Genomic DNA, 24,646 nt, shown 5'->3' on the forward strand with positions numbered 1-24,646 from the left:
GTTCCCCTTGCTGTGCCATGTGCCATCCATGTTCCCCCCGCTGTGCCACCCCATGTCCCTGTGCCACTCCCTCCTGGGCATTAGGACCTACCTTAGTGGTGGGGACAGCTGGAGCAGAGGTGGCAGATGGGGTTCCCCTGGCTGTGGGATGCCCTAAATGTGGGTGCAACTGGGAGGGGCTTCAGTTCGGGAGCTCCACCCACTTCCCCTCCCCCCACCCCCCCAAAATCTCTCCCTTTTCCCAGTACTGATACTGGAGGGGTTCCTGGGGGGGAGGCATCACCCCTGCCTCAGTTTCCCCATCTGGCCTAAGACTGGGGGGAGGCTGCACATGGAACACCCCAGTGTGGCCCCATATGGGCCCCCTCCCAGCTTGGGGACAGTGCCATGGGGCAGCCACTGGGTAAATGTGGAGCAGGACTCCCTCTCCCCCGGGGCCACCCAGTGCTGGCCTCTACAGAGCATCAGGGTGGGGGGCTTGGGCTAGCCCCCGAGGTGGGGGCGATGGGGACGTGTGTGGTGTGACAGTGCTGTGACGATGCCCCTCAGATGGCATCTCCCCATCCTGCACTGGCTTCCTGCTGCCGCCCTCCCTGCCCAGCACTGATGGTATCAGGGCACACAGCAGGGCCGAGGTGCAGCACAGTGCTCATGGCTGTCACTGCCTCCTGGGGATGTGCTGGAGGAGGGGGTCAGGGCTGAGGGCAGCAGTGGTGGATGTAAGGTGAGCGTGCTGGGGACATGGGTTGGTGCTGGGGGCATGGTGGTGGCCACAAGGTCAGAGTGCTGGGGCATGTGGTTGGTGCTGGGGACATTGGTGAGGCCATGGAGTGAGTATTGGGGACGTTGTTTTATGCTGGGGACACAGATGGTGGCTGTGGGTGAGTGCTGGGGACATGGTTTGGTGCTGGGGACATTGTGGTGGCCATGAAATGAGTGCTGGGGACATGGTTTGGTGCTGAGGGCATAGGTGGTGGCCTTGAGGGGAGTGCTGGGGACATGGTTTGGTGCTGGGGACATTGTGGTGGCCATGAAATGAGTGCTGGGGACATGGTTTGGTGCTGGGGACATGGATGGTGGCCATGAGATGAGTGCTGGGGACATGGTTTGGTGCTGGGGACATTGTGGTGGCCATGAAATGAGTGCTGGGGACATGGTTTGGTGCTGGGGACATTGTGGTGGCCATGAGATGAGTGCTGGGGACATGGTTTGGTGCTGGGGACATTGTGGTGGCCATGAAATGAGTGCTGGGGACATGGTTTGGTGCTGGGGACATTGTGGTGGCCATGAGGGGAGTGCTGGGGACATGGTTTGGTGCTGGGGGCATGGGTGGTGGCCTTGAGGGGAGTGCTGGGGACATGGTTTGGTGCTGGGGGCATGGATGGTGGCCTTGGGGTGCCACCACGTCAGCGGGGTGACCCCAGGACGCCCTTTGGGCACCCAGCCGGTCTGTGTCGGCGCCGTGGCAGCGTGGCTGTGCCCCAGCACGAGGCCATGGAGGGTGGCAGCGGCGGCTGGTGGCAGTTTCCTGTCACTAATCACCGCTAATTGGCTTTGCCCAGGTTCATGGGCCGGGGGGCGGGCGGGGGGGAGCACCTAAGAGGATTTCCCAGCCGCCTTCCCCAGGCTTGGCCACCCCAAGGTCCTGCTCCCTGCCCACCCGGCCACATGCCACGCACCCGGGGGGACAAGGGGACCCCCAAGGACGCAGAAGCCCCGGGCAAGGGGAAAGGAGGGGAGGTGGGGGAGAAGCGCCCCAAAGCTGCTGAGGATGGTGGCGGCCACCCGGGCACCAAGAGCCCCGAGTCCCGGCACGGGGGCCACGGGCACAAGAACAGCAAGAAGGGCTCTGCCGACCCCAACGCCGCCGCCAGCAAGACCTACTCCCCCTTCCTCAACACTGTCTTCGGCAAGGTGGGGACAGCGGGGCAGGCAGGGGACCTCGGGGACACGGGGCCGGGGCTGCACCACCGGGACTCGGGAGGAGGAGGGGACGAGGGGATGAAAGTGAAGACGTTCTGGGAGCCTGGGGGGAGAGAGGCGAGGGCAGGCTGGTGGAGGGGACATGGGGGCAGCAGGGATGGGGACAGGGACAACGTGGGACCATGGGGACGGGGGCAGTCCAGGAGCCTGGAGGTGGAGGGAATGTGAGGGCAGCAGGGATGGGGACAGGGACAACGTGGGACACTGGGGATTGGAACAGGGACAAACTGGGACTCTGGGCAGAAAGGGGACATGGGACTGGGCTGGGCACAAGGGCTGGGACAGTCCAGAACCCTGGGGATGGAGGGGACGTGGAGGCACTGGGGATGGGGACGGGCACACTCTGTGACCCTTGGGGTGGAGGTGACATGGGGCCTTGGGGACGGAGTCAGGGATGTCTCAGGACCCTGGGGATGGAGGGGATGTAGTGACACTGGAGATGGTGCTGGGGACAGCCCAGGGCCCTGGGGATGGAGGGGACATGGGGACAGTGAAGATGGGGTGTGGGATGATCTGGGACCCTGGAGACTGGGGGGGACATGGAGGCACTGGGAAATGAGGTCAGGGGTGCTCTGGACCCTGGGCATGGGGACATTTGGGATGGGACTGGGGACACTCTAGGACCCCAGGGGATGGAGGGGACATGGGGACAGCAGGGATGGGGACAGGGACAGTCCAAGACCCTGAGGGTGGAGGGGACATAGAGGTGGTGAAGGTGGGGTTGGAACACTGGGGACAGGACTGGGGAGACATCAAAGCAGCCTGGGGATGGAGGGGACGTGGGGGGACTGGGGATGACGCTGGGGACACCTCAGGGTCTTGGCAGTGGAGGGGAATGGAGACCCTGGGAATGGACAGGGACATTCCTGGGTGCTGGGAATGGAGGGGACATGGGGGGCAGTGAAAATGGGGTTGGGGACATTCCAGGACCCCAGAGATGGAGGGGGTGTGGGGACACTGGGGACAGGGTCAGGGATGTTCTGGGAAGCTGGAGATGGAGGGGACATGGGGGTGCTGGGGATGGGGACAGGGGGATGAGGGATCAGGACACAGGGGATAGGACTGGGGACACTCTGGGACCCTTGGGGTGGAGGGAACATGAGGACACTGGGGATGGGGACAGGGACACTCTAGAATGCTGGGGTTGAGGACAATGGGGACAGGAACTAGGGGCACTGTGGGACCCTGGAGATGGAAGGAAGGAAGATGGAGGTGCTGAGGATGGGGACACTCCAGAGCTCTGGGGACAGAAGGGACACAGAGACACTGGGGATGGTGTTGGGGACACTGGGGATGGTGTTGGGGACACTCCAGAGCTCTGGGGATCAAGGGGACAACCTAGGAAGGCAGCCCCTCGGCAGGGGGACAGCTCCAGGAGCACGGAGCAGCCTGGGGGGCAGCCATGGGTACGGGAAGCTGAGGGTCCTGGGCTGGGTCAGCCCTGGGTGGGTGACAGGTGAGGGGCCAGGGGTGGCAGGGCAGGACGGGGCGGGGGGGGCACAGGGCAGGGCTTTGTCTCCAATCCTTCTAATCCCTGCCGCCGGAGTTAATTTTGTCTCACGCTTAAGGAAGGTGACTTGGGGGGGGGGGGGAGGGGGGCTGGGGGCACTGAGCTGCAGCTGATGCTGTCCCCACCCCATTTGTGACCGGGACAGGAGCGGGAGCTGTCACCGGAGGAGCTGGATGGTGAGTGAGGGCACAAGGGGACTAGGGTGGGCTGGGGGGGTGGGGGGCTCCTGCTTGTGGAGGTATCTGCCATGGGGTGAGGTGCTGTGGGGACACCTGGTGTGGTGGGGGCTGCCGTGGGGTTCAGTGCCATGGGGTGCAGTGCCATGGGGTGCAGTGCCATGGGGTTCAGTGCCATGGGGACCCATCATGGAGGCATCTGCCATGGGGTCCAGTGCCATGGGGTCCAGTGCCATGGGGTTCAGTGCCATGGGGTTCAGTGCCATGGGGATGCAGGCCATGCAGGCTGTGCCATGGGGTTCAGTGCCGTGGGGTGCAGTGCCATGGGGTTCAGTGCCATGGGGTGCAGTGCCATGGGGTTCAGTGCCATGGGGACACATCATGGAGGCATCTGCCATGGGGTTCAGTGCCGTGGGGTTCAGTGCCATGGGGTGCAGTGCCATGGGGTTCAGTGCCACGGGGTGCAGTGCCACGGGGTGCAGTGCCACGGGGTGCAGTGCCACGGGGACGCAGGCCATGCAGGCTGTGCCACGGGGTGCAGTGCCACGGGGTGCAGTGCCACGGGGTGCAGTGCCACGGGGATGCAGGCCATGCAGGCTGTGCCACGGGGTGCAGTGCCACGAGGTGCAGTGCCACGGGGACGCAGGCCATGCAGGCTGTGCCACGGGGTGCAGTGCCACGGGGTGCAGTGCCACGGGGACGCAGGCCATGCAGGCTGTGCCACGGGGTGCAGTGCCACGGGGTGCAGTGCCACGGGGACGCAGGCCATGCAGGCTGTGCCACGGGGTGCAGTGCCACGGGGTGCAGTGCCACGGGGACGCAGGCCATGCAGGCTGTGCCACGGGGTGCAGTGCCACGGGGATGCAGGCCATGCAGGCTGTGCCACGGGGTGCAGTGCCACGGGGACGCAGGCCATGCAGGCTGTGCCACGGGGTGCAGTGCCACGGGGATGCAGGCCATGCAGGCTGTGCCACGGGGTGCAGTGCCACGGGGACGCAGGCCATGCAGGCTGTGCCACGGGGTGCAGTGCCACGGGGACGCAGGCCATGCAGGCTGTGCCCTGGGCGGGTGTGGCACCTGGAGAAGCCCAGAGCTGAGGGTGCCCCTGTGCCCTGCCCGCCCTGTGCGTGGCCAGAGCTGCTGGACGCCTTCAAGGAGTTCGACACGGACCAGGACGGCTACATCAGCTACAAGGACCTGGGCGCCTGCATGCGCACCCTGGGCTACATGCCCACCGAGATGGAGCTCATCGAGATCTCACAGCACATCAAGATGAGGAGTGAGCAGGGGGCACCGCGGGGGGGCCACCACGGGCTGACCACCATGGGGATGGCCACCACGGGGGGGCCACCACGGGCTGACCACCATGGGGATGGCCACCACGGGGGGGCCACCATGGGGATGGCCACCACGGGGGGGCCACCACGGGCTGACCACCATGGGGATGGCCACCACGGGGGGGCCACCACAGGGTGACCACCATGGGGATGGCCACCACGGGCTGACCACCATGGGGATGGCCACCACGGGGGGGGCCACCACGGGATCACCACTGTGGGGATGACCACCACGGGATGACCACCACAGGATGACCACCATGGGGTGACCACTGGGGGGGTGACCACCATGGACTGACCACCAAGGGATGACCACCACGGGGTGACCACCATGGGGATGGCCACCATGGGGATGGCCACCAAGGGGTGACCACTGTGGGGCTGACCACCACGGGCTGACCACCAAGGGATGACCACCACGGGCTGACCACTGTGGGGATGACCACCACGGGATGACCACCACAGGATGACCACCATGGGGTGACCACCATGGGGTGATCACTGTGGGGCTGAGCGCCTTGGGGCTGGGGGGCCGGGGGCCGGGGTGGGTGGGGGCTGAGCTCGTCCCTATGCCCTGGGCAGTGGGTGGCCGTGTGGACTTCGAGGACTTCGTGCAGATGATGGGACCCAAGCTGCGGGAGGAGACTGCTCACATGGTGGGCGTCAGGGAGCTCAAGATCGCCTTCCGGGAGGTATGGCCACCCCGGGGGACTGCAGGTGTGCAGGGGACAGCTGGCGTGGAGGGGACAGCTGGTGTGGGGACTGCAGGTGTGGGGACTGCAGGTGTGCAGGGGACAGCAGGTGTGGAGGGGACAGCTGGTGTGGGGACAGCTAGTGTGGGGACTGCAGGTGTGGGGACTGCTGGTGTGGGGACTGCAAGTGTGGGGACTGCAGGTGTGGAGGGGACAGCTGGTGTGGGGACAGCTGGTGTGGGGACAGCAGGCGTGGGGACAGCTGGCGTGGAGGGGACAGCTGGTGTGGGGACAGCAGGCGTGGGGACAGCTGGCGTGGGGACAGCAGGTGTGGGGACTGCAGGTGTGGAGGGGACAGCTGGTGTGGGGACAGCTGGTGTGGGGACTGCAGGTGTGGAGGGGACAGCTGGTGTGGGGACAGCTGGCGTGGGGACTGCAGGTGTGGAGGGGACAGCTGGTGTGGGGACAGCTGGTGTGGGGACTGCAGGTGTGGGGACTGCAGGTGTGGAGGGGACAGCTGGTGTGGGGACAGCTGGTGTGGGGACAGCAGGCGTGGGGACAGCTGGCGTGGAGGGGACAGCAGGCGTGGGGACAGCTGGTGTGGGGACTGCAGGTGTGGAGGGGACAGCAGGTGTGGGGACAGCTGGTGTGGAGGGGACAGCAGCCCTTGCAAGTCCGTGGTAGGGACAATGGCCATGGGGGTGACCATAGGTACAGAGGGGATGATGGTCATGGGAAGACTTTGGGGTGATGGCGACCAAAGAAGAACAATGACCTTGGCATGGAGGGGATGGTGACCATGGGGGTAACCATGGCCATAGGGGGATGGTGACCACGGGGGATGACCACAGGCATGGAGGGGATGGTGACCATGGGGTAACCATGACCATAGCACAATAGTGACCACAGGCATGGAGGGGATGGTGACCATGGGGTAACCATGACCATAGCACAACAGTGACCACAGGCATGGAGGGGATGGTGACCATGGGGTAACCATGACCATAGGGGGATGGTGACCATAGCACAGTGGTGGCCACAGGCACGGAGGGGATGGTGACCATGGGGTAACCATGACCATAGCACAGTGGTGGCCACAGGCACGGAGGGGATGGTGACCATGGGGTAACCATGACCATAGGGGGATGGTGACCATAGCACAATAGTGACCACAGGCATGGAGGGGATGGTGACCATGGGATGGGGTAACCATGACCATAGGGGGATGGTGACCATAGCACAATGGTGGCCACAGGCATGGAGGGGATGGTGACCATGGGATGGGGTAACCATGACCATAGGGGGATGGTGACCATAGCACAATGGTGGCCACAGGCACGGAGGGGATGGTGACCATGGGATGGGGTAACCATGACCATAGGGGAATGGTGACCATAGCACAGTGGTGGCCACAGGCACGGAGGGGATGGTGACCATGGGGTAACCATGACCATAGCACAGTGGTGGCCACAGGCACGGAGGGGATGGTGACCATGGGGTAACCATGACCATAGCACAGTGGTGGCCACAGGCACGGAGGGGATGGTGACCACGGGAAGGTCGTGGGTTGGCCCTGGGGGGCCGGCGGGGCGGCCGTTGGCCGCGGGGGTCAGCAGAGGCCTGGGGGGGGCCGGCGGGGCCGGTGACCCCCGGGGCCTGGGTGCCCCAGTTCGACGTGAACGGGGACGGGGAGATCAGCAGCGGGGAGATGCGGGAGGCCATCGCCGCCCTGCTGGGCGAGCAGCTGAAGGCTCAGGAGGTGGAGGAGATCCTGCAGGACGTGGACCTCAACGGGGACGGCCACGTGGACTTCGATGGTGAGGAGCCCCCCTCCCAGCTTCCCTGCAGCCCCCCTGAGGGGGGTGTGTGTGGGGGGGTCACCTCACCTCCCTCCCCCCACAGAGTTCGTCATGATGCTGTCATCTCGGTAACGAAGCCTTGGGGCAGGAGAAGACCACCCCCACCCCCCACCCCCCCTCAGAAACCACCCCCAGATCCAGCCAGCCCGAAGCTCTCTGCCATCATTAGGCTTCAGAGTGAAGAGCTGGAGTTGATGGGAATGGGGGCAGACATGAGACACCCCCCACCCTGCCACCCCCACCCTTAGAGCCTAAAACCCCCCCGGGGCAGGGTGGCAGGGTGAGTGGGGGGGCACTGGGAGGAGTAGGAGGGCATGGGGGGGTGGCACAATAAACCTCCTTGATGAGAGCTGGAGGGGAGCCTGTGCTGGTCATTTGGAGGGGACCAGCCCCTCACCACCCCCCAGGGGTGAGCTTGATGGGGTGGGGTGGGCAGGAGAGTCTCTGGGTGACAAAGTGGGAGGTCCAGGGGGGGACAGGGACAGTGGTTGCTTCTCCTCAAGGCACAGGAAGGGCTGGAGGTAGGGGACAGGGAGGGCTTAGGAGGATGGGCTGGAAGAGTTTGGGAGGGAACTGGAAGGGTCTGGGAGGGGATTGAAAGGGTTTGGGGAAGGATAAGCAGGTGTGGGGAGGGGACTGGAAGGGTTTGAGGGGGGACTGGAAGGGTTTTGGGGATGAGAGGCAGGGCAGAGGGGGACTGGAAAGATTGGGAGGGGGGACAAAGAGTTGAGGGTACTGAAGATGTAGGGAGACACACAGGGCTGGGGACTGGAAGGGAACTGGAAGAGCTTGGATGGGGGTACAGGGACAGCTGGGGGGGGAACAGGCAGGGCTCTGGACAGGACACAACACACCCATGGGGACCCCATCCAGGATGAACCCTTGTGAGCCAGTAGGGGGGCAGGGGGGGCACAAGCCCCTAAAGATTTAGGGGTCACCCCTTGGATGAGTGTCCCCACTTCTGGCTCCTTTTTCTTTGGGGGGGGGGGAGGGGGGGAGTGGACAGGAAATAACCTGCCCCAGGACCCCCACCCCCCAAGGTGTCTGAGGGGATTTGGGGGATGGGAGGGGAGACGTGGAGGGTCCCACACTCTGGCCAAGTGCCCACCCCAGGGCAGCAGAGGAGGGAAGGTTTGGCATGAGCTGTGCCCCCTCCCCCTCAGGGGGGCATCAGGGTGGCACTTGAGGAACCTCCAGAAACACTGGAGGGGGGGAGGCTGGGGGCCTTCACAGCACCCAGGAAGGGAGTGGGGGAGGCACAGGGAGGTACCCACAGTGCTGGCCCAGCCAGGAGGAAGAGGAGGAGGAAGGCTGGGGAGCCTGTGCCCCCTCCCTGCTACCCCAGCAGCCCCCCCTGGGGGTAGCTCAGCCAGCAGAGCAGCAGAGTTTTCATCCTGAGGTGCTGCTACCCCCTCCCCTCCCCCCCCACTTTCTGAGGTGATGATCCACAGCCTCTTGCTGATGAAGGGGTCCCTAAACCCCTCACCTCGATGCCCCCCCTGCCCCTCCCCCCCCTTTAAAGCCAGGCACAGCCAGGGTGGGGCATTCACAGATTTTAATTTAATTTTCTTGGAGAGAGAAAAGAAAAAAAAAAACAAAAAAAAAAAAAGGGGGAAAGAAAAGAAAAGAAAAGAAAACCCCAAAAAAGGCCTCAGACAACCCCCCCGCCCCCCCCCCCCCCCCCCCCCTCCATGGTTCAGGTCTGGGGGCACAGAGGCATCCCCCTCCCCCTCCCCTGCCTGCTTCCCCTCCCCCCATCAAGTCTCTGTAGTGTTTGGGGGGGGCAGGGGCCTGCTGCTCCCCAGGGATAGAGGGGAGAGAGTCACCTCCCCCCTCCCCCCCCCCCCCCCGAAGAACGACCCCAAAACCTCCCCTCCCCCACCTGGTCCTAAGCTCTATGGGGAAGGCACCTCGGGGGGGGGAGGGGGGGCGCTGTTGAGTCTCTGGTTGGGGTGGAGGCCCTGGTGAGAAGCCCACCCCTGCTGCACCCCAAATTCCTGGTTGGGGAGGAAGGGGAAAGGAAAATAAAGCTGGGGGAGAGGGGGGGGGAGGGAAGGAAACGAGACCAAGGCCAGCCTCGGGCTCACCCCAGTGCCAGCCCCTGCCCCCCCCGGGGGGGTGGCCAAGCTGACCTGAATCCTCCCTCCCCCCCCCCAAAAAACCCCACCCCAAAACCGTGTGAGTGTGTGTGGGGGAGGCTGTTTGTGCCCCCCAACCCCTGGGGGGGAGGCTCCTACAGTGGGGAGGGGGCCAGGAAGAGGACGAAGTGCATGTGGATGGCGGGGGGGGGGGATAAAGGAGACCCCTCCCAACCCGCCAGGATGGAGCAGGTAAGGTTGGTTGGGTTTTTTCTGGGGGGGGGGGGGGAGGTGGAGGGAAACCATACACCCCCCCTCTCCTCCCCCCACCACGGGGGGCTGCAACCCCCCCAGCTCAAGGTCAGTTTGGATGGGTTAAGGCAACCCCGGCTCGGCGTGGGGACGGACGGGGAGGGGGTTAAGACAAGACGGACAGACAGAGCTGAGGGGGGGTTCTTTGTGTGTGTGTCTGTGTCCCCCACCTCCTCCTCCTCCTCTCCTCACATCATTCTTTGGGGGCCCCCCCTGCCCCAGCTCAGAAAATGTCCGGGCACAAGCTCCAGTCCTGTCTGTCTTTGCTCTCCCAGTACCCGCCCCTGTAGACGTGCTCCTGCTCCTGCGTCACCGGATCCTTCCTGCGCTCGAACCACAGCGGCTTGTAGGGGTCGTAGGGAGTGCCTGGGGGGCAAAGAGAGCGGGCAGGGTGAGGGGCAGGCAGCCAGGGCAGGGCTTGGAAGAGAGCTTGGCCAGGGCACCACCCAAACCACGGCCCTCAGCACCACAGCGTTACGCAACCCCTCCAGGGATGGGGACTCCAGCACTGCCCTGGGCAGCCTGGGCCAGGCCTTGACAGCCCTTTGGGTAAAGATGTCCAACCTAAAGCTCCCCTGAGGCAGCCTGAGGCCACTGCCTCTTGTCCTGTCCCTTGTTCCTTGGCACAAGAGCCCAACCCCCACCTGGCTGCAGGCTCCTTGCAGGGAGCTGCAGAGGGCCAGCAGGTCTCCCCTCAGCCTCCTCCTCTCCAGGCTCAACACCCCCAGCTCCCTCAGCTGCTCCTCCCCAGCCCTGTTCTCCAGACCCTTCCCCAGCTTGGTTGTCCTGCTCTGGACCTGCTCCAGCTCCTCAGTGTCCTTCTGGGAGTAAGAAGTACAAAACTGACCCCAGGGTTCCAGCTGTGGCCTCGCAGTGCACAGTCCAGGAGGACAATTCCTGCCCTGCTGGCCACACTCTTGCTGCTCCAGGCCAGGCTGCTGGTGGCCTCCTTGGCAACCTAGACACCCCCTGGCTCATCTCCAGCCACTGTTGCCAACCTGCCCTGGGCAGTTTCCATCCCCTCTCTCTGCAGCCTGGAGCCTTCCTGGGGCGGTTGTGACCCGAGTGCAGGACCCAGCCCTTGGCCTTGTTGAGCCCCATCCCACTGAGCCCACCCCGGATCCAGCCTGCCCAGACCCCTCTGCAGAGCCTCCTGCACGTCACCGCCACCCCCCAGCTCTGTGCCCCCCACTGCCCGCCTGGGGCTGCCTCAGCCTCTTCCTCCAGACGCTGCTGAAGCTCCTGGGGGGGCTGAGCCTGGGGGGGCTGAGCCTGTGGGGGGCTGAGCCTGTGGGGGGCTGAGCCTCTGCTCACCGTCCTCGGTGGCTCTGGCAGCTTCGGCCTCGCGCCGCTTGCGGGAGGTCCTCTGCTTCTCCTCCAGCCTCTGCTTCTCGGCGTTGGCCTCGTCCCAGCGGCCGTTCTCCATCAGGCGCTGGTCCGGGCGCCGCCGGCTGTCGGTGGGGGCCGTGCCGCTCTCGGGGGCGTTCAGGGTCAGAGCCAGCTCCGAGAAGTAGTACATGTTCTCTGCATGCTTCCTGCCCCAGAGACACCCAGCTCAACCCCTGCCACCAGCACAGCCCCAGGGAACACCCAGCTCAACCCCTGCCACCAGCACAGCCCCCAGAGACACCCAGCTCAACCCCTGCCACCAGCACGGCCCCCAGGAGACACCCAGCTCAACCCCTGCCACCAGCACAGCCCCCAGAGACACCCAGCTCAACCCCTGCCACCAGCACAGCCCCTGCAGACACCCAGCTCAACCCCTGCCACCAGCACGGCCCCTGCAGACACCCAGCTCAACCCCTGCCACCAGCACGGCCCCCAGAGACACCCAGCTCAACCCCTGCCACCAGCACGGCCCCTGCAGACACCCAGCTCAACCCCTGCCACCAGCACGGCCCCCAGAGACACCCAGCTCAACCCCTGCCACCAGCACAGCCCCTGCAGACACCCAGCTCAACCCCTGCCACCAGCACGGCCCCTGCAGACACCCAGCTCAACCCCTGCCACCAGCACAGCCCCCAGAGACACCCAGCTCAACCCCTGCCACCAGCACAGCCCCCAGAGACACCCAGCTCAACCCCTGCCACCAGCACAGCCCCCAGAGACACCCAGCTCAACCCCTGCCACCAGCACAGCCCCCAGAGACACCCAGCTCAACCCCTGCCACCAGCACAGCCCCTGCAGACACCCAGCTCAACCCCTGCCACCAGCACGGCCCCTGCAGACACCCAGCTCAACCCCTGCCACCAGCACGGCCCCCAGAGACACCCAGCTCAACCCCTGCCACCAGCACAGCCCCTGCAGACACCCAGCTCAACCCCTGCCACCAGCACAGCCCCTGCAGACACCCAGCTCAACCCCTGCCACCAGCACGGCCCCTGCAGACACCCAGCTCAACCCCTGCCACCAGCACAGCCCCCAGAGACACCCAGCTCAACCCCTGCCACCAGCACGGCCCCCAGAGACACCCAGCTCAACCCCTGCCACCAGCACGGCCCCCAGAGACACCCAGCTCAACCCCTGCCACCAGCACAGCCCCTGCAGACACCCAGCTCAACCCCTGCCACCAGCACTGCCCCTGCAGACACCCAGCTCAACCCCTGCCACCAGCACAGCCCCTGCAGACACCCAGCTCAACCCCTGCCACCAGCACGGCCCCTGCAGACACCCAGCTCAACCCCTGCCACCAGCACTGCCCCTGCAGACACCCAGCTCAACCCCTGCCACCAGCACGGCCCCCAGAGACACCCAGCTCAACCCCTGCCACCAGCACAGCCCCTGCAGACACCCAGCTCAACCCCTGCCACCAGCACGGCCCCCAGAGACACCCAGCTCAACCCCTGCCACCAGCACGGCCCCTGCAGACACCCAGCTCAACCCCTGCCACCAGCACGGCCCCTGCAGACACCCAGCTCAACCCCTGCCACCAGCACGGCCCCCAGAGACACCCAGCTCAACCCCTGCCACCAGCACAGCCCCTGCAGACACCCAGCTCAACCCCTGCCACCAGCACAGCCCCTGCAGACACCCAGCTCAACCCCTGCCACCAGCACGGCCCCCAGAGACACCCAGCTCAACCCCTGCCACCAGCACAGCCCCTGCAGACACCCAGCTCAACCCCTGCCACCAGCACAGCCCCTGCAGACACCCAGCTCAACCCCTGCCACCAGCACAGCCCCTGCAGACACCCAGCTCAACCCCTGCCACCAGCACAGCCCCTGCAGACACCCAGCTCAACCCCTGCCACCAGCACGGCCCCTGCAGACACCCAGCTCAACCCCTGCCACCAGCACGGCCCCTGCAGACACCCAGCTCAACCCTGCCACAGCACGGCCCCTGCAGACACCCAGCTCAACCCCTGCCACCAGCACGGCCCCCAGAGACACCCAGCTCAACCCCTGCCACCAGCACGGCCCCCAGAGACACCCAGCTCAACCCCTGCCACCAGCACGGCCCCTGCAGACACCCAGCTCAACCCCTGCCACCAGCACGGCCCCCAGAGACACCCAGCTCAACCCCTGCCACCAGCACGGCCCCTGCAGACACCCAGCTCAACCCCTGCCACCAGCACAGCCCCCAGAGACACCCAGCTCAACCCCTGCCACCAGCACGGCCCCCAGAGACACCCAGCTCAACCCCTGCCACCAGCACAGCCCCTGCAGACACCCAGCTCAACCCCTGCCACCAGCACAGCCCCCAGAGACACCCAGCTCAACCCCTGCCACCAGCACGGCCCCTGCAGACACCCAGCTCAACCCCTGCCACCAGCACAGCCCCCAGAGACACCCAGCTCAACCCCTGCCACCAGCACAGCCCCTGCAGACACCCAGCTCAACCCCTGCCACCAGCACGGCCCCTGCAGACACCCAGCTCAACCCCTGCCACCAGCACGGCCCCCAGAGACACCCAGCTCAACCCCTGCCACCAGCACGGCCCCCAGAGACACCCAGCTGAACCCCTGCCACCAGCACAGCCCCCAGAGACACCCAGCTCAACCCCTGCCACCAGCACGGCCCCCAGAGACACCCAGCTCAACCCCTGCCACCAGCACGGCCCCTGCAGACACCCAGCTCAACCCCTGCCACCAGCACGGCCCCCAGAGACACCCAGCTCAACCCCTGCCACCAGCACAGCCCCTGCAGACACCCAGCTCAACCCCTGCCACCAGCACGGCCCCTAGAGACACCCAGCTCAACCCCTGCCACCAGCACGGCCCCCAGAGACACCCAGCTCAACCCCTGCCACCAGCACAGCCCCTGCAGACACCCAGCTCAACCCCTGCCACCAGCACGGCCCCCAGAGACACCCAGCTCAACCCCTGCCACCAGCACGGCCCCCAGAGACACCCAGCTCAACCCCTGCCACCAGCATGGCCCCCAGAGACACCCAGCTCAACCCCTGCCACCAGCACAGCCCCCAGAGACACCCAGCTCAACCCCTGCCACCAGCATGGCCCCCAGAGACACCCAGCTCAACCCCTGCCACCAGCACAGCCCCTGCAGACACCCAGCTCAACCCCTGCCACCAGCACAGCCCCTGCAGACACCCAGCTCAACCCCTGCCACCAGCACAGCCCCCAGAGACACCCAGCTGAACCCCTGCCACCAGCACAGCCCCCAGAGACACCCAGCTCAACCCCTGCCACCAGCACAGCCCCCAGAGACACCCAGCTCAACCCCTGCCACCAGCACGGCCCCCAGAGACACCCAGCTCAACCCCTGCCACCAGCACGGCCCCCAGAGACACCCAGCTCAACCCCTGCCACCAGCACAGCCCCTGCAGACACCCAGCTCAACCCCTGCCACCAGCACGGCCCCTAGAGACACCCAGCTCAACCCCTGCCATCAGCACAGCCCCTGCAGACACCCAGCTCAACCCCTGCCACCAGCACGGCCCCCAGAGACACCCAGCTCAACCCCTGCCACCAGCACGGCCCCCAGAGACACCCAGCTCAACCCCTGCCACCAGCACAGCCCCCAGAGACACCCAGCTCAACCCCTGCCACCAGCACGGCCCCCAGAGACACCCAGCTCAACCCCTGCCACCAGCACGGCCCCCAGAGACACCCAGCTCAACCCCTGCCACCAGCATGGCCCCCAGAGACACCCAGCTCAACCCCTGCCACCAGCACAGCCCCCAGAGACACCCAGCTCAACCCCTGCCACCAGCACAGCCCCTGCAGACACCCAGCTCAACCCCTGCCACCAGCACAGCCCCTGCAGACACCCAGCTCAACCCCTGCCACCAGCACGGCTCCTGCAGTCCCAGGGGACAGCCAGCTCAACCCCTTCACACCAGCACAGCCTCCAGCCTCCAAAACCCAGCCCCTAGAACCCGGCTCCCAAAGCCCAGCCTCCAAAACCCAGCCCCCAAGACCCGGCTTCCAGCAGACACCCAACTCCACCCCTTAGCACCAGCACAGCCTCCAGTCCCGGAGACCCAGCCCCCAGCCCCGGAGACCCAGCCCCCAGCCCCGGAGACCCAGCCCCCAGCCCCGGAGACCCAGCCCCCAGCCCCGGAGACCCAGCCCCCAGCCCCGGAGACCCAGCCCCCCGCCTCCCAGCCGGTGGCTGCAGCGGGCCGCCCCGCTCGCTTCTTGGGGCTGCCTTTCCTCGCCCCTCTCCCCTCACTCACGGGAGTGGGTTCCTCTTCCACAGCAGGACCTTGCTGTCCTCAGCCTCGTGGGCCCTCTGCCGCCCTTCCCCGCCGTTGTCCCCAGCGCCCAGCGTCACCTTGTAGCAGTCCATCTTCTCGTCCCAAGTGCCCAACAGGACGAAGTGAACCTTGCCGGAGGGGTCCGTCACCTCCCCGGTGACCTGAGGGGGAGACAGGGGACAGCCTGAACTAGGACACCGGGGAGTTAAACCCCCCCACCCCCCAGGGTGTCCCAGGCCCTCTCCCCATGTCCCACCTTCCTGGCCACGTCCCGTGAGAAGTAGCTGTAAGGGACAAACTTGAGGTTGCATTTGTCGCCGGTCTTGTGGTTGACGATCTCGATCTCGCCCGACTGGGGAGGGAAGGAGAGGCTTGGACCCAAGCCCGGCCCCTGAGGCACGAGGGGGTGATCCCCTTCGTGCCACAGGCAGGCCCCCCGAAGCCCCCTTCCCCTAGGCTTCCACCCCACCTGGTCTATCCAGAGCTTGCCCACGATGATGTTGTGCACGGTGGTGGTGACTTTCTTCCACGTGTAGTGGTTGCCGGAGGAGTGGAAGACGCAGTGGATGGTTCCTGAGGAGGGAAGGGGAAGGCCGGCTGTGACCTCCTGGTCGTCCCAAACTTCTCCCAAACCCACCTACAAAGGGTCTCCTAGGAGCCTGGCCCTCACCCAGGGGCATGATGGAGAGGTATTTGCCCCGAAACTTGCTGGTGATTTTGATCTCCTGGCGAAGGGTCCAGCCGTGCTTGGAGTCAGCGTGGTGGGCAGCGGCCGGCGGGTGGTGGCTCACCTGGCCAGGAGAAAGAGCGGGGGACAGCTCGCCAGTGGCCACCCCAAAGGCTGTGGGTGGCCTAGGAGGAGCAGGGCTGGGTGCTCAGTATCTTTATTGATGATCTAGAGGAGGGGATTGAGTCCATCACCAGCAAGTTTGCAGATGACACCAAGCTGGGGGGCAGGAGTTGAGCTGTTGGAGGGTAGGAGAGCTCTGCAGAGGCACCCTGCCAGGCTGGGCAGATGGGCAGAGTGCAGGGGCAGGAGACTGAACACAGCCAAGTGCCAGGGGCTGCACTTAGGCCACAGCAACCCCAGGCAGTGCTACAGGCTGGGGGCAGAGTGGCTGAGAGCAGCCAGGCAGAAAGGGACCTGGGGGGTAGTGGTCCACAGTAGGCTGAACATGAGCCAGCAGTGTGCCCAGGGGGCCAAGAAGGCCAAGGGCATCCTGGCCTGCATCAGGAAGAGTGTGGCCAGCAGGAGCAGGGAAGTCATTCTGCCCCTGTGCTCAGCACTGCTTAGGCCACACCTTGAGTCCTGTGGCCAGTTCTGGGCTCCTCAGTTTAGGAAAGATGTTGAGATGCTGGAAGGTGTCCAGAGAAGGGCAACAAAACTGGGGAGGGGTCTGGAGCACAGCCCTGTGAGGAGAGGCTGAGGGAGCTGGGGTTGCTTAGCCTGCAGAAGAGGAGGCTCAGGGGAGACCTTCTTGCTCTCTCCAACTACCTGAAGAGAGGTTGTAGCCAGGAGAGGGTTGGTCTCTTCCCCAGGCACCCAGCACCAGAACAAGAGGCCACAGTCTCAAGCTGTGCCAGGGGAGGTTTAGGCTGGAGGTGAGGAAGAAGTTCTTCCCAGCAAGAGAGGTTGGCCATGGGGATGTGCTGCCCAGGGAGGCGCTCAGGATGGGGCGCTTGGCGCCACGGTCTAGTCGATTGGATGGTGCTGGGTGGTAGGTCGGACTGGCTGATCTGTGAGGCCTCTTGCAGCCTGGCTGACTGTATCCTGTTCTGCCCTACCTGCTCACAGAGGGAGCGGTAGCCGTTCTCCTCCAGCCGATCCAGCTCGAAGGTCTCTCCCAGGAGGGGGTTGAAGGGTTTGCTGGTGCGGAAGACGGTGGTGGAGTAGGAGGAGACGGTGAAGGCGGCCACGTAGCACAGCTGCTCCAGAGAGCTCTCGCACTTGGCTGCCCTGTCCAGCAGCTCGTGGTACTCCAGGTCCTCCGTCAAGCGCTGCAGCATGGACAGCGGCTCGTTGAAGTTGACCTGAGGGAAAGGGGAAGAGAAGTAAAGCCAAGGGAAGGGTTTCAGGCTGTCCCCCATGCAGAGCTACAGGCTGGGGTCGGAGTGGCTGGAGAGCTCCCAAACAGAGAGGGACCTGGGGGTGCTGATTGACAGCTGCCTAAACATGAGCCTGCAGTGTGCCCAGGTGGCCAAGAGGGCCAAGGGCATCCTGGCCTGCATTAGGAATAGTGTGGCCAGCAGGAGCAGGGAGGTCATTGTGCCCCTGTACTCTGCCACACCTTGAGTCCTGTGTCCAGTTCTGGGCCCCTCAGTTTAAGAAGGACATCGAGACACTTGAAGGTGTCCAGAGAAGGGCAACAAGGCTGGGGAGGGGTCTGGGGCACAGCCCTGTGAGGAGAGGCTGAGGGAGCTGGGGTTGCTTAGCCTGCAGAAGAGGAGGCTCAGGGGTGACCTCATTGCCCTCTACAACTACCTGAAGGGTGGTTGTAGCCAGGAAGGGGTTGGTCTCTTCTCTCTAGCAACCAGCACCAGAACAAGGGGACACAGTCTCAAGCTGTGCCAGGGGAAGTTTAGGCTCGAGGTGAGGAGAAAGTTCTTCACCGAGCGAGTCATTCGTCATTGGGATGTGCTGCCCAGGGAGGTGGTGGAGTCACCATCCCTGGAGGGGTTCAAGAGGGGATTGGATGTGGCACTTGGTGCCATGGCCTAGTCCTGAGGTCTGTGGTGACAGGTTGGACTCGATGATCCTTGGGGTCTCTTCCAACCTTAGTGATACTGTGAGACTGTGACCCCCTCCCCATGGCCGCTCACCGGCATGGGGATCTTGGACAGCTCCTTCCCGATACAGTTCTTCATGATGCTCCACAGGTTGAGGCTGTAGTTGGGTTTGTAGGGGATGCGGGTTCTCTTCTCCTTCTTGGTGTCCTCCACTTGGTGCTTGTACTGGGGGGGGTTGGATGGAGATGAGGGATGCTGCTGTGACCGCCTCCAACCCGGCCCTACCTCACAGCCCCCCTCGCTTCCAGCCCTGCTCTTCCAAGAACCTGATGGAGAAGCCCCTTCCAAACCCATTCCTCCAAGACCCAGATAGACAACCCCCTTCCAAACCTATTCCTCCAAGACCCAGGTAGACACCCCCCTTCCAAACCCATTCCTCCAAGAACAATGTAGACAGCCCCCTTCCAAACCCATTCCTCCAAGACCCAGGTAGACAGCCCCCTTCCAAACCCATTCCTCCAAGAACAACGTAGACAGCCCCCTTCCAAACCCATTCCTCCAAGAACAATGTAGACAGCCCCCTTCCAAACCCATTCCTCCAAGAACAATGTAGACAGCCCCCTTCCAAACCCATTCCTCCAAGAACAATGTAGACAGCCCCCTTCCAAACCCATTCCTCCAAGACCCAGGTAGACAGCCCCCTTCCAAACCCATTCCTCCAAGACCCAGGTAGACAGCCCCCTTCCAAACCCATTCCTCCAAGAACAATGTAGACAGCCCCCTTTCAAACCCATTCCTCCAAGACCCAGGTGGAAAAGCCCTTTCCAAGCCTGTTCCTCCAAAAACTGGGTGGCAAACCCTCTTTCACCCCCACTCCTTCAAGACCCAGGCAGACAACCCCTTTCCAGCCCCATTCCTCCCAAACCCAGGTGGAAAAGTCTCTTTTCCAGCCCTGTTCCTCCCAGACCCAGGTGGAAACCCTCCCTCCTACCTGCTCATCCAGGCTGATGTCACTGCTGGTGCCACTGATGTTGCTGCCAGTGCGCCTGGGGTGGGATGAAGAGGGGCAAAATCAGCCCCAGGCCGGGGGGGGTGTGTGTGTGGGAGGCAAGGAAGGCAGCCCCTGAGCCCCACCACTCACTTGTGGCCCATGCTCTCGGGCATGGTGATGATCTCCGGGGCGTCAAAGAACTCATTGTCATCGTCCTCGTCGCTCAGGTCACCTTTGGCAGGACAGCAAGGGTCTGGGAAGGAGGGGAGAGGGTAAGTGAGGCAGTTAAGTGCCTCCCAGCTCCCCTCACTGGAGGATCACCTGGCACCACCCCACTGTGCTGAGGGACATCAGACAATGTTGAGGAGGAACTAGGGATGGAGCAAGGAGGTTTTGCTCCGTGAAGGAGGCAGCAAACAAGGCTTAGGAGGAGCTGGGGATGGAGCAAGGAGGTTTTGCTCTGTGAAGGAGACTCCAGAGAAAGCTTAGGGGGGAGCTGGGGATGGAAGAAGGAGGTTTTGCTCCGTGAAGGAGAGACCAGAGAAGGCTTAGGAGGAGCTGGGGATAGAGCAAGGAGGTTTTGCTCTGTGAAGGAGGCCCCAGAGAAAGCTTAGGGGGGAGCTGGGGATGGAAGAAGGAGGTTTTGCTCCGTGAAGGAGAGACCAGAGAAGGCTTAGGAGGAGCTGGGGATAGAGCAAGGAGGTTTTGCTCCGTAAAGGAGAGACCAGAGAAGGCTTAGGGGGAGCTGGGGATAGAGCAAGGAGGTTTTGCTCTGTGAAGGAGACCCCAGAGAAGGCTTAGGAGGAGCTGGGGATGGAGCAAGGAGGTTTTGCTCTGTGAAGGAGGCCCCAGAGAAGGCTTAGGAGGAGCTGGGGATGGAGCAAGGAGGTTTTGCTCTGTGAAGGAGACCCCAGAGAAGGCTTAGGAGGAGCTGGGGATGGAGCAAGGAGGTTTTGCTCTGTGAAGGAGGCCCCAGAGAAGGCTTAGGAGGAGCTGGGGATGGAGCAAGGAGGTTTTGCTCTGTGAAGGAGGCCCCAGAGAAGGCTTAGGGGGACCCAGGGATGGAGGAAGGAGGTTTTGCTCTGTGGAGGAGACCCCAGAGAAGGCTTAGGGGGAGCTGGGGATGGAGCAAGGAGGTTTTGCTCTGTGGAGGAGACCCCAGACAGCCTCTGCTGCTCACTCTCAGCAACAGGAAGGACATTGAGCCTGGCTTGAGGAAGGGGCTGGAAGCAACTGGGGGCGACGTCGGTCCCCCAGCAGCCGGGGGTGGGCGGGAAGCCGCGGCTGTACCTTTGGCGGAGCCGCCGGTGCCCGGCGCGCTGGCGGGCAGGACGGTGGCACCCCGGAACGCCCTCTCCAGGTGGTTGTGCTGCTTGGCCAGCTGCTCCAGGGTCTCCTCCAGCCGGATCCGCTGGTCCCGTTCGTGCTGCAGAGACTTCTGCCACTTCTTGCTGTGGGTCTGGGCCAGCACCAGGAAATCCCTGCAGGCCTGGCGGAGGGAAAGCGGTGCCTCACGGAAGGGTTCGGGTTGGAAGGGACCTCCAGAGGTCATCTAGTTCAACCCCCCTGCAGGGACAGCCTCCACTGGAGCCTTGTTGAGCCTGACCTTGAGTATCTCCAGGGATGAAGCCTCAACTACCTCCCTGGGCAACCTGTTGGCTGCAGAACTTGTTCCTCACAGCCAATCTAAACCTGCTCATCTCTCCTGGTGCACAGCTTATTCCTCACATCCAACCTCAACCTGCTCTGCTCTCCTGGTGCACAACTTGTTCCTCACATCCAATCTCAACCTGCTCTGCTCTCCTGGTGCACAGCTTGTTCCTCACAGCCAATCTAAACCTGCTCTGCTCTCCTGGTGCACAACTTGTTCCTCACATCCAACCTCAACCTGCTCTGCTCTCCTGGTGCACAACTTGTTCCTCACATCCAATCTCAACCTGCTCTGCTCTCCTGGTGCACAGCTTGTTCCTCACAGCCAATCTAAACCTGCTCATCTCTCCTGGTGCACAGCTTATTCCTCACATCCAACCTCAACCTGCTCTGCTCTCCTGGTGCACAACTTGTTCCTCACATCCAATCTCAACCTGCTCTGCTCTCCTGGTGCACAACTTGTTCCTCACATCCAACCTCAACCTGCTCTGCTCTCCTGGTGCACAACTTGTTCCTCACATCCAACCTCAACCTGCTCTGCTCTCCTGGTGCACAGCTTGTTCCTCACATCCAACCTCAACCTGCTCTGCTCTCCTGGTGCACAGCTTGTTCCTCACATCCAATCTCAACCTGCTCTGCTCTCCTGGTGCACAACTTGTTCCTCACATCCAACCTCAACCTGCTCTGCTCTCCTGGTGCACAACTTGTTCCTCACATCCAACCTCAACCTGCTCTGCTCTCCTGGTGCACAGCTTGTTCCTCACATCCAACCTCAACCTGCTCTGCTCTCCTGGTGCACAGCTTGTTCCTCACATCCAATCTCAACCTGCTCTGCTCTCCTGGTGCACAACTTGTTCCTCACATCCAACCTCAACCTGCTCTGCTCTCCTGGTGCACAACTTGTTCCTCACATCCAACCTCAACCTGCTCTGCTCTCCTGGTGCACAACTTGTTCCTCACATCCAATCTCAACCTGCTCTGCTCTCCTGGTGCACAACTTGTTCCTCACAGCCAATCTAAATCTCCTCTTCTCTCATGGGGCACACACCTTGTTCCTCACAGCCAATCTCAACCTGCTCTGCTCTCATTTCCAACCATTGCCCCTCATCCTGTCCTTGCAGGCCGTTGCAAACAGTCCCTCTGCAGCCTCCTTGCAGCCCCCTTTCTGCTACTGGAAGGCCAATCTAAGGTCCTCCTAGAGCCTTCTCTCCTCCAGGCCCAACACCCCCAGCTCCCTCATCCTGTCCTCGTAGCAGAGCTGCTCCAACCCCCTCACCACCTTCACGGCCTCCTCTGGACCCACACTCCACCACCTCCATGTCCTTCCTGCGCGGAGCGCTCCAGAGCTGGATGCAGCACTCCTGAGCGGATGGTCCGCCTAAGGAGGGGTCCAAAGCCCCCCAGGACCCTCCCCAGCACGGACTCACGTTGATCATGGCGTTGGAGGTGATACGGAAGAGGGTTGCTCGCTCGTTGACCTGCTTGATCTTCTCGGTGCTCTCGGCCGGCAGCCGCAGGGTCTCCAGCTCGCTGAGGGAGCGCTGCAGGGCCGTGCCGTGCTTGGCTATCAGGTCGTTGCAGGTGCTCAGATCTTCCACCTTGCTGGACAAGGTCCTCAGCGTGCTCTGCAGCTCTGTCTTGTCCGTCTGCGACACCGACTCGTCACCGGAGTCGTCTGCCGGGGAGGAGGGGACGTGAGGGCGGCTCCAAGGGGGCAGCGGCGGGGGCCCTGGTGGGGGCTTCTCTTTTTCCCCACCCCCCCAGGAGATGAGGGAATAGCTGGAGGTCTACCAAGGTTTGCCAAGATGGGGCCACAGCAGGAGCCTGACCGCTCCCTGAGGGCTGGGAGCCGCAGGTGGGATGCTGCAGGCCACCGCTACAGCAATGTCACAGCAAGGAGTGGCAGCTCGGAGCAGATGGCTGATGACCTGGCACAGGCGCTGGGTACACGTGCCAGGCTGCTCCTCAAGCCAAAGCTGGGCAGCAGGGAAGGACAGGAGAGCGCTGCCAGGCTCACACGTGGATGGGCACGGCCACCTCATCCCAAACCCCGCTCAGGGGGCGGCTACCAGTACCACAAGCCACATGCCGTGACACTGTCACCACCCAGCACCTCAACCAGGCAGAGAGAAGGACGGGAGAGAGCCAGCAGGAGAAAAGGGCTTGGCAGCAGGATGGGGACACAGGGTCACGTTTGAGGAGGAACAAAACAACCCCTGGCCCCCTGGAGGAGGACCTGTCAAGGTGTAGCAAGTGGCTGACAGACACTTGAGTGGCTGCAGGGACACCATCGAGGGCCATACCTGACTCCTCGAGCATCTTGACAGCTTTGGCCTTGGCCAGCTCCAGGGCAGTGACCCAGCGTTGCCGTTCCACCTCTGAGCTGGCCTTCAGGTGGTAGGTCTGGGCCCCACCGTTGGAGATGATGAAGTTGCAGGAGTCCTCCACGGTGATGTTGGCCGTGGCCAGGTTGATGGTGCCACGGCAGGTGTGCCTCATCTCCGCTTTGGATCTGGGGGGAGGGGGCAGGATGAGGGACACGGTGACAGGGGGCTGGAGAAAGGAAACGGCCCATAGCTTGGCCCAGGCAGTGCCCAAGCCCCTCGGGCTCCCATGGAGAGGGGGCCTAGAATTCTGCACCCTGCAGGCAGGGCTATTAATAGGGCACCAGCTCCCGGTGGCTTTGCCAAGCGGGAACAGGGCCAAGGCTGGCACCGTTGTGTTGGGGGAAGAGGGTCACAACCGCCAGGGAGGGCTCGGGGACGACCGTGCAGCTCTGGTCGGTGCCTCCGGGAGGGGACAGAAGCGTCCTGGTGCGGTATGAGGCTGTGCCAACCCAGCACGGGACTGTGCCAACCCGGTACGGGGCCGTGCCAGCCTGGCACACCCCTTCCACGTCACCGGACCCGGACCTGCCGGGGACAGGGTGGGACCCAGCCACCCAGAACACCCCAGACGGGGCTGTCAGCGCTCTCCCCCTGCCCGCCCGCCAGGCTGTAACCGGAGCTGGCAGCTGCCTGCAAGCTCCGGTTCCCCTCCATGAATAATGAAGGGCCAGGGAGGGGCACGGCCACCATGACCGGGCTCAGGTGTCCCTGTGTAGTGACACAAAGGGGAAGGGGCCGGTAACGCAATCACGGGAAAGCTCCGTGGGAGCAGGGCCACGGCCTCGGTACCGGTATGGGCGGCGGGGGTCCCCGGTACGTACCGGTAGTAGCTGAGGAGCCCGTTGCTGAGTACGAACCAGCGGCGCTGATAGCCTTTGATGTAGTTGGTCCATTTAAAAAGCCAACCCTCACGGGCCGAACCGGACCCAGCACCACCCGCCCCAGAACCACCTCCTCCTCCTCCCCCCGCCGCCGCCGCTGCTGCCGCCGTCGCCGCACCCGCCCCTGGGCCTGGACCCGCCCCACCACCCGCCGCCGGTGAAGGCAGAGCCGGGGCCGCACCAGGCGCAGCGGGCAGCGCCATAGGGCCGGGCAGCGCTGCCGCTGCTGCTGCTGCCACCGCAGCCGCCGGGCCGGGCCCCGCGGCCGCCGCTCGCAGCTCCGCCGCCATCGCCGCCGCCGCCTCCCCGCCGCACCGCCCCCGCCGCCCTGCCGTCACACGCCCCGCCCCCGGCGGCGTGTCATTGGCCTCAGAGATCCCTGTGCGTCCCGCCCCGGCGGGTTGA

General features: G+C 64.0%; 2 protein-coding genes across 2 annotated transcripts; one reads left to right on the forward strand and one right to left on the reverse strand.

The window, feature by feature from the left end:
* The first annotated feature begins 1,600 nt into the window (after window positions 1-1,600).
* Window positions 1,601-7,675, forward strand: LOC104304469 (calcium-binding protein 2). Its single transcript, XM_054171832.1, has 6 exons — window positions 1,601-1,914; window positions 3,639-3,669; window positions 4,805-4,948; window positions 5,589-5,698; window positions 7,368-7,515; window positions 7,601-7,675. Exons 1-6 carry the CDS (start codon window positions 1,669-1,671, stop codon window positions 7,627-7,629), a joined length of 708 nt encoding a protein of 235 aa, XP_054027807.1. The 5' UTR covers window positions 1,601-1,668; the 3' UTR covers window positions 7,630-7,675.
* A 2,494-nt stretch (window positions 7,676-10,169) lies between these two features.
* Window positions 10,170-24,557, reverse strand: OSBP (oxysterol binding protein). Its single transcript, XM_054171886.1, has 14 exons — window positions 24,182-24,557; window positions 23,277-23,485; window positions 22,401-22,648; window positions 20,614-20,812; window positions 19,474-19,576; window positions 19,324-19,378; window positions 18,426-18,557; window positions 17,391-17,636; window positions 16,276-16,396; window positions 16,075-16,178; window positions 15,862-15,957; window positions 15,585-15,766; window positions 11,262-11,482; window positions 10,170-10,313 (listed from the first exon to the last, which is right to left on the reverse strand). Exons 1-14 carry the CDS (start codon window positions 24,529-24,531, stop codon window positions 10,171-10,173), a joined length of 2,409 nt encoding a protein of 802 aa, XP_054027861.1. The 5' UTR covers window positions 24,532-24,557; the 3' UTR covers window position 10,170.
* Window positions 24,558-24,646: the final 89 nt, after the last annotated feature.

The sequence above is a fragment of the Dryobates pubescens genome, chromosome 22, assembly GCF_014839835.1.
Source record: "Dryobates pubescens isolate bDryPub1 chromosome 22, bDryPub1.pri, whole genome shotgun sequence".
Taxonomy (NCBI): Eukaryota; Metazoa; Chordata; class Aves; order Piciformes; family Picidae; genus Dryobates; species Dryobates pubescens.

Coding starts and splice junctions, on each gene's coding strand:
- OSBP (XM_054171886.1), bottom strand. CDS start 24,531: ATGGCGGCGGAGCTGCGAGCGGCGGCCGCGGGGCCCGGCCCGGCGGCT. Junction 22,649..23,276: donor CAAGATGCTCGAGGAGTCAG/GTATGGCCCTCG, acceptor CCTCCCCGGCAG/ACGACTCCGGTGACGAGTCG. Junction 10,314..11,261: donor TGCCAGAGCCACCGAGGACG/GTGAGCAGAGGC, acceptor TTTGCCCCCCAG/GCACTCCCTACGACCCCTAC.
- LOC104304469 (XM_054171832.1), top strand. CDS start 1,669: ATGCCACGCACCCGGGGGGACAAGGGGACCCCCAAGGACGCAGAAGCC. Junction 1,915..3,638: donor TCAACACTGTCTTCGGCAAG/GTGGGGACAGCG, acceptor TGACCGGGACAG/GAGCGGGAGCTGTCACCGGA. Junction 5,699..7,367: donor TCAAGATCGCCTTCCGGGAG/GTATGGCCACCC, acceptor TGGGTGCCCCAG/TTCGACGTGAACGGGGACGG.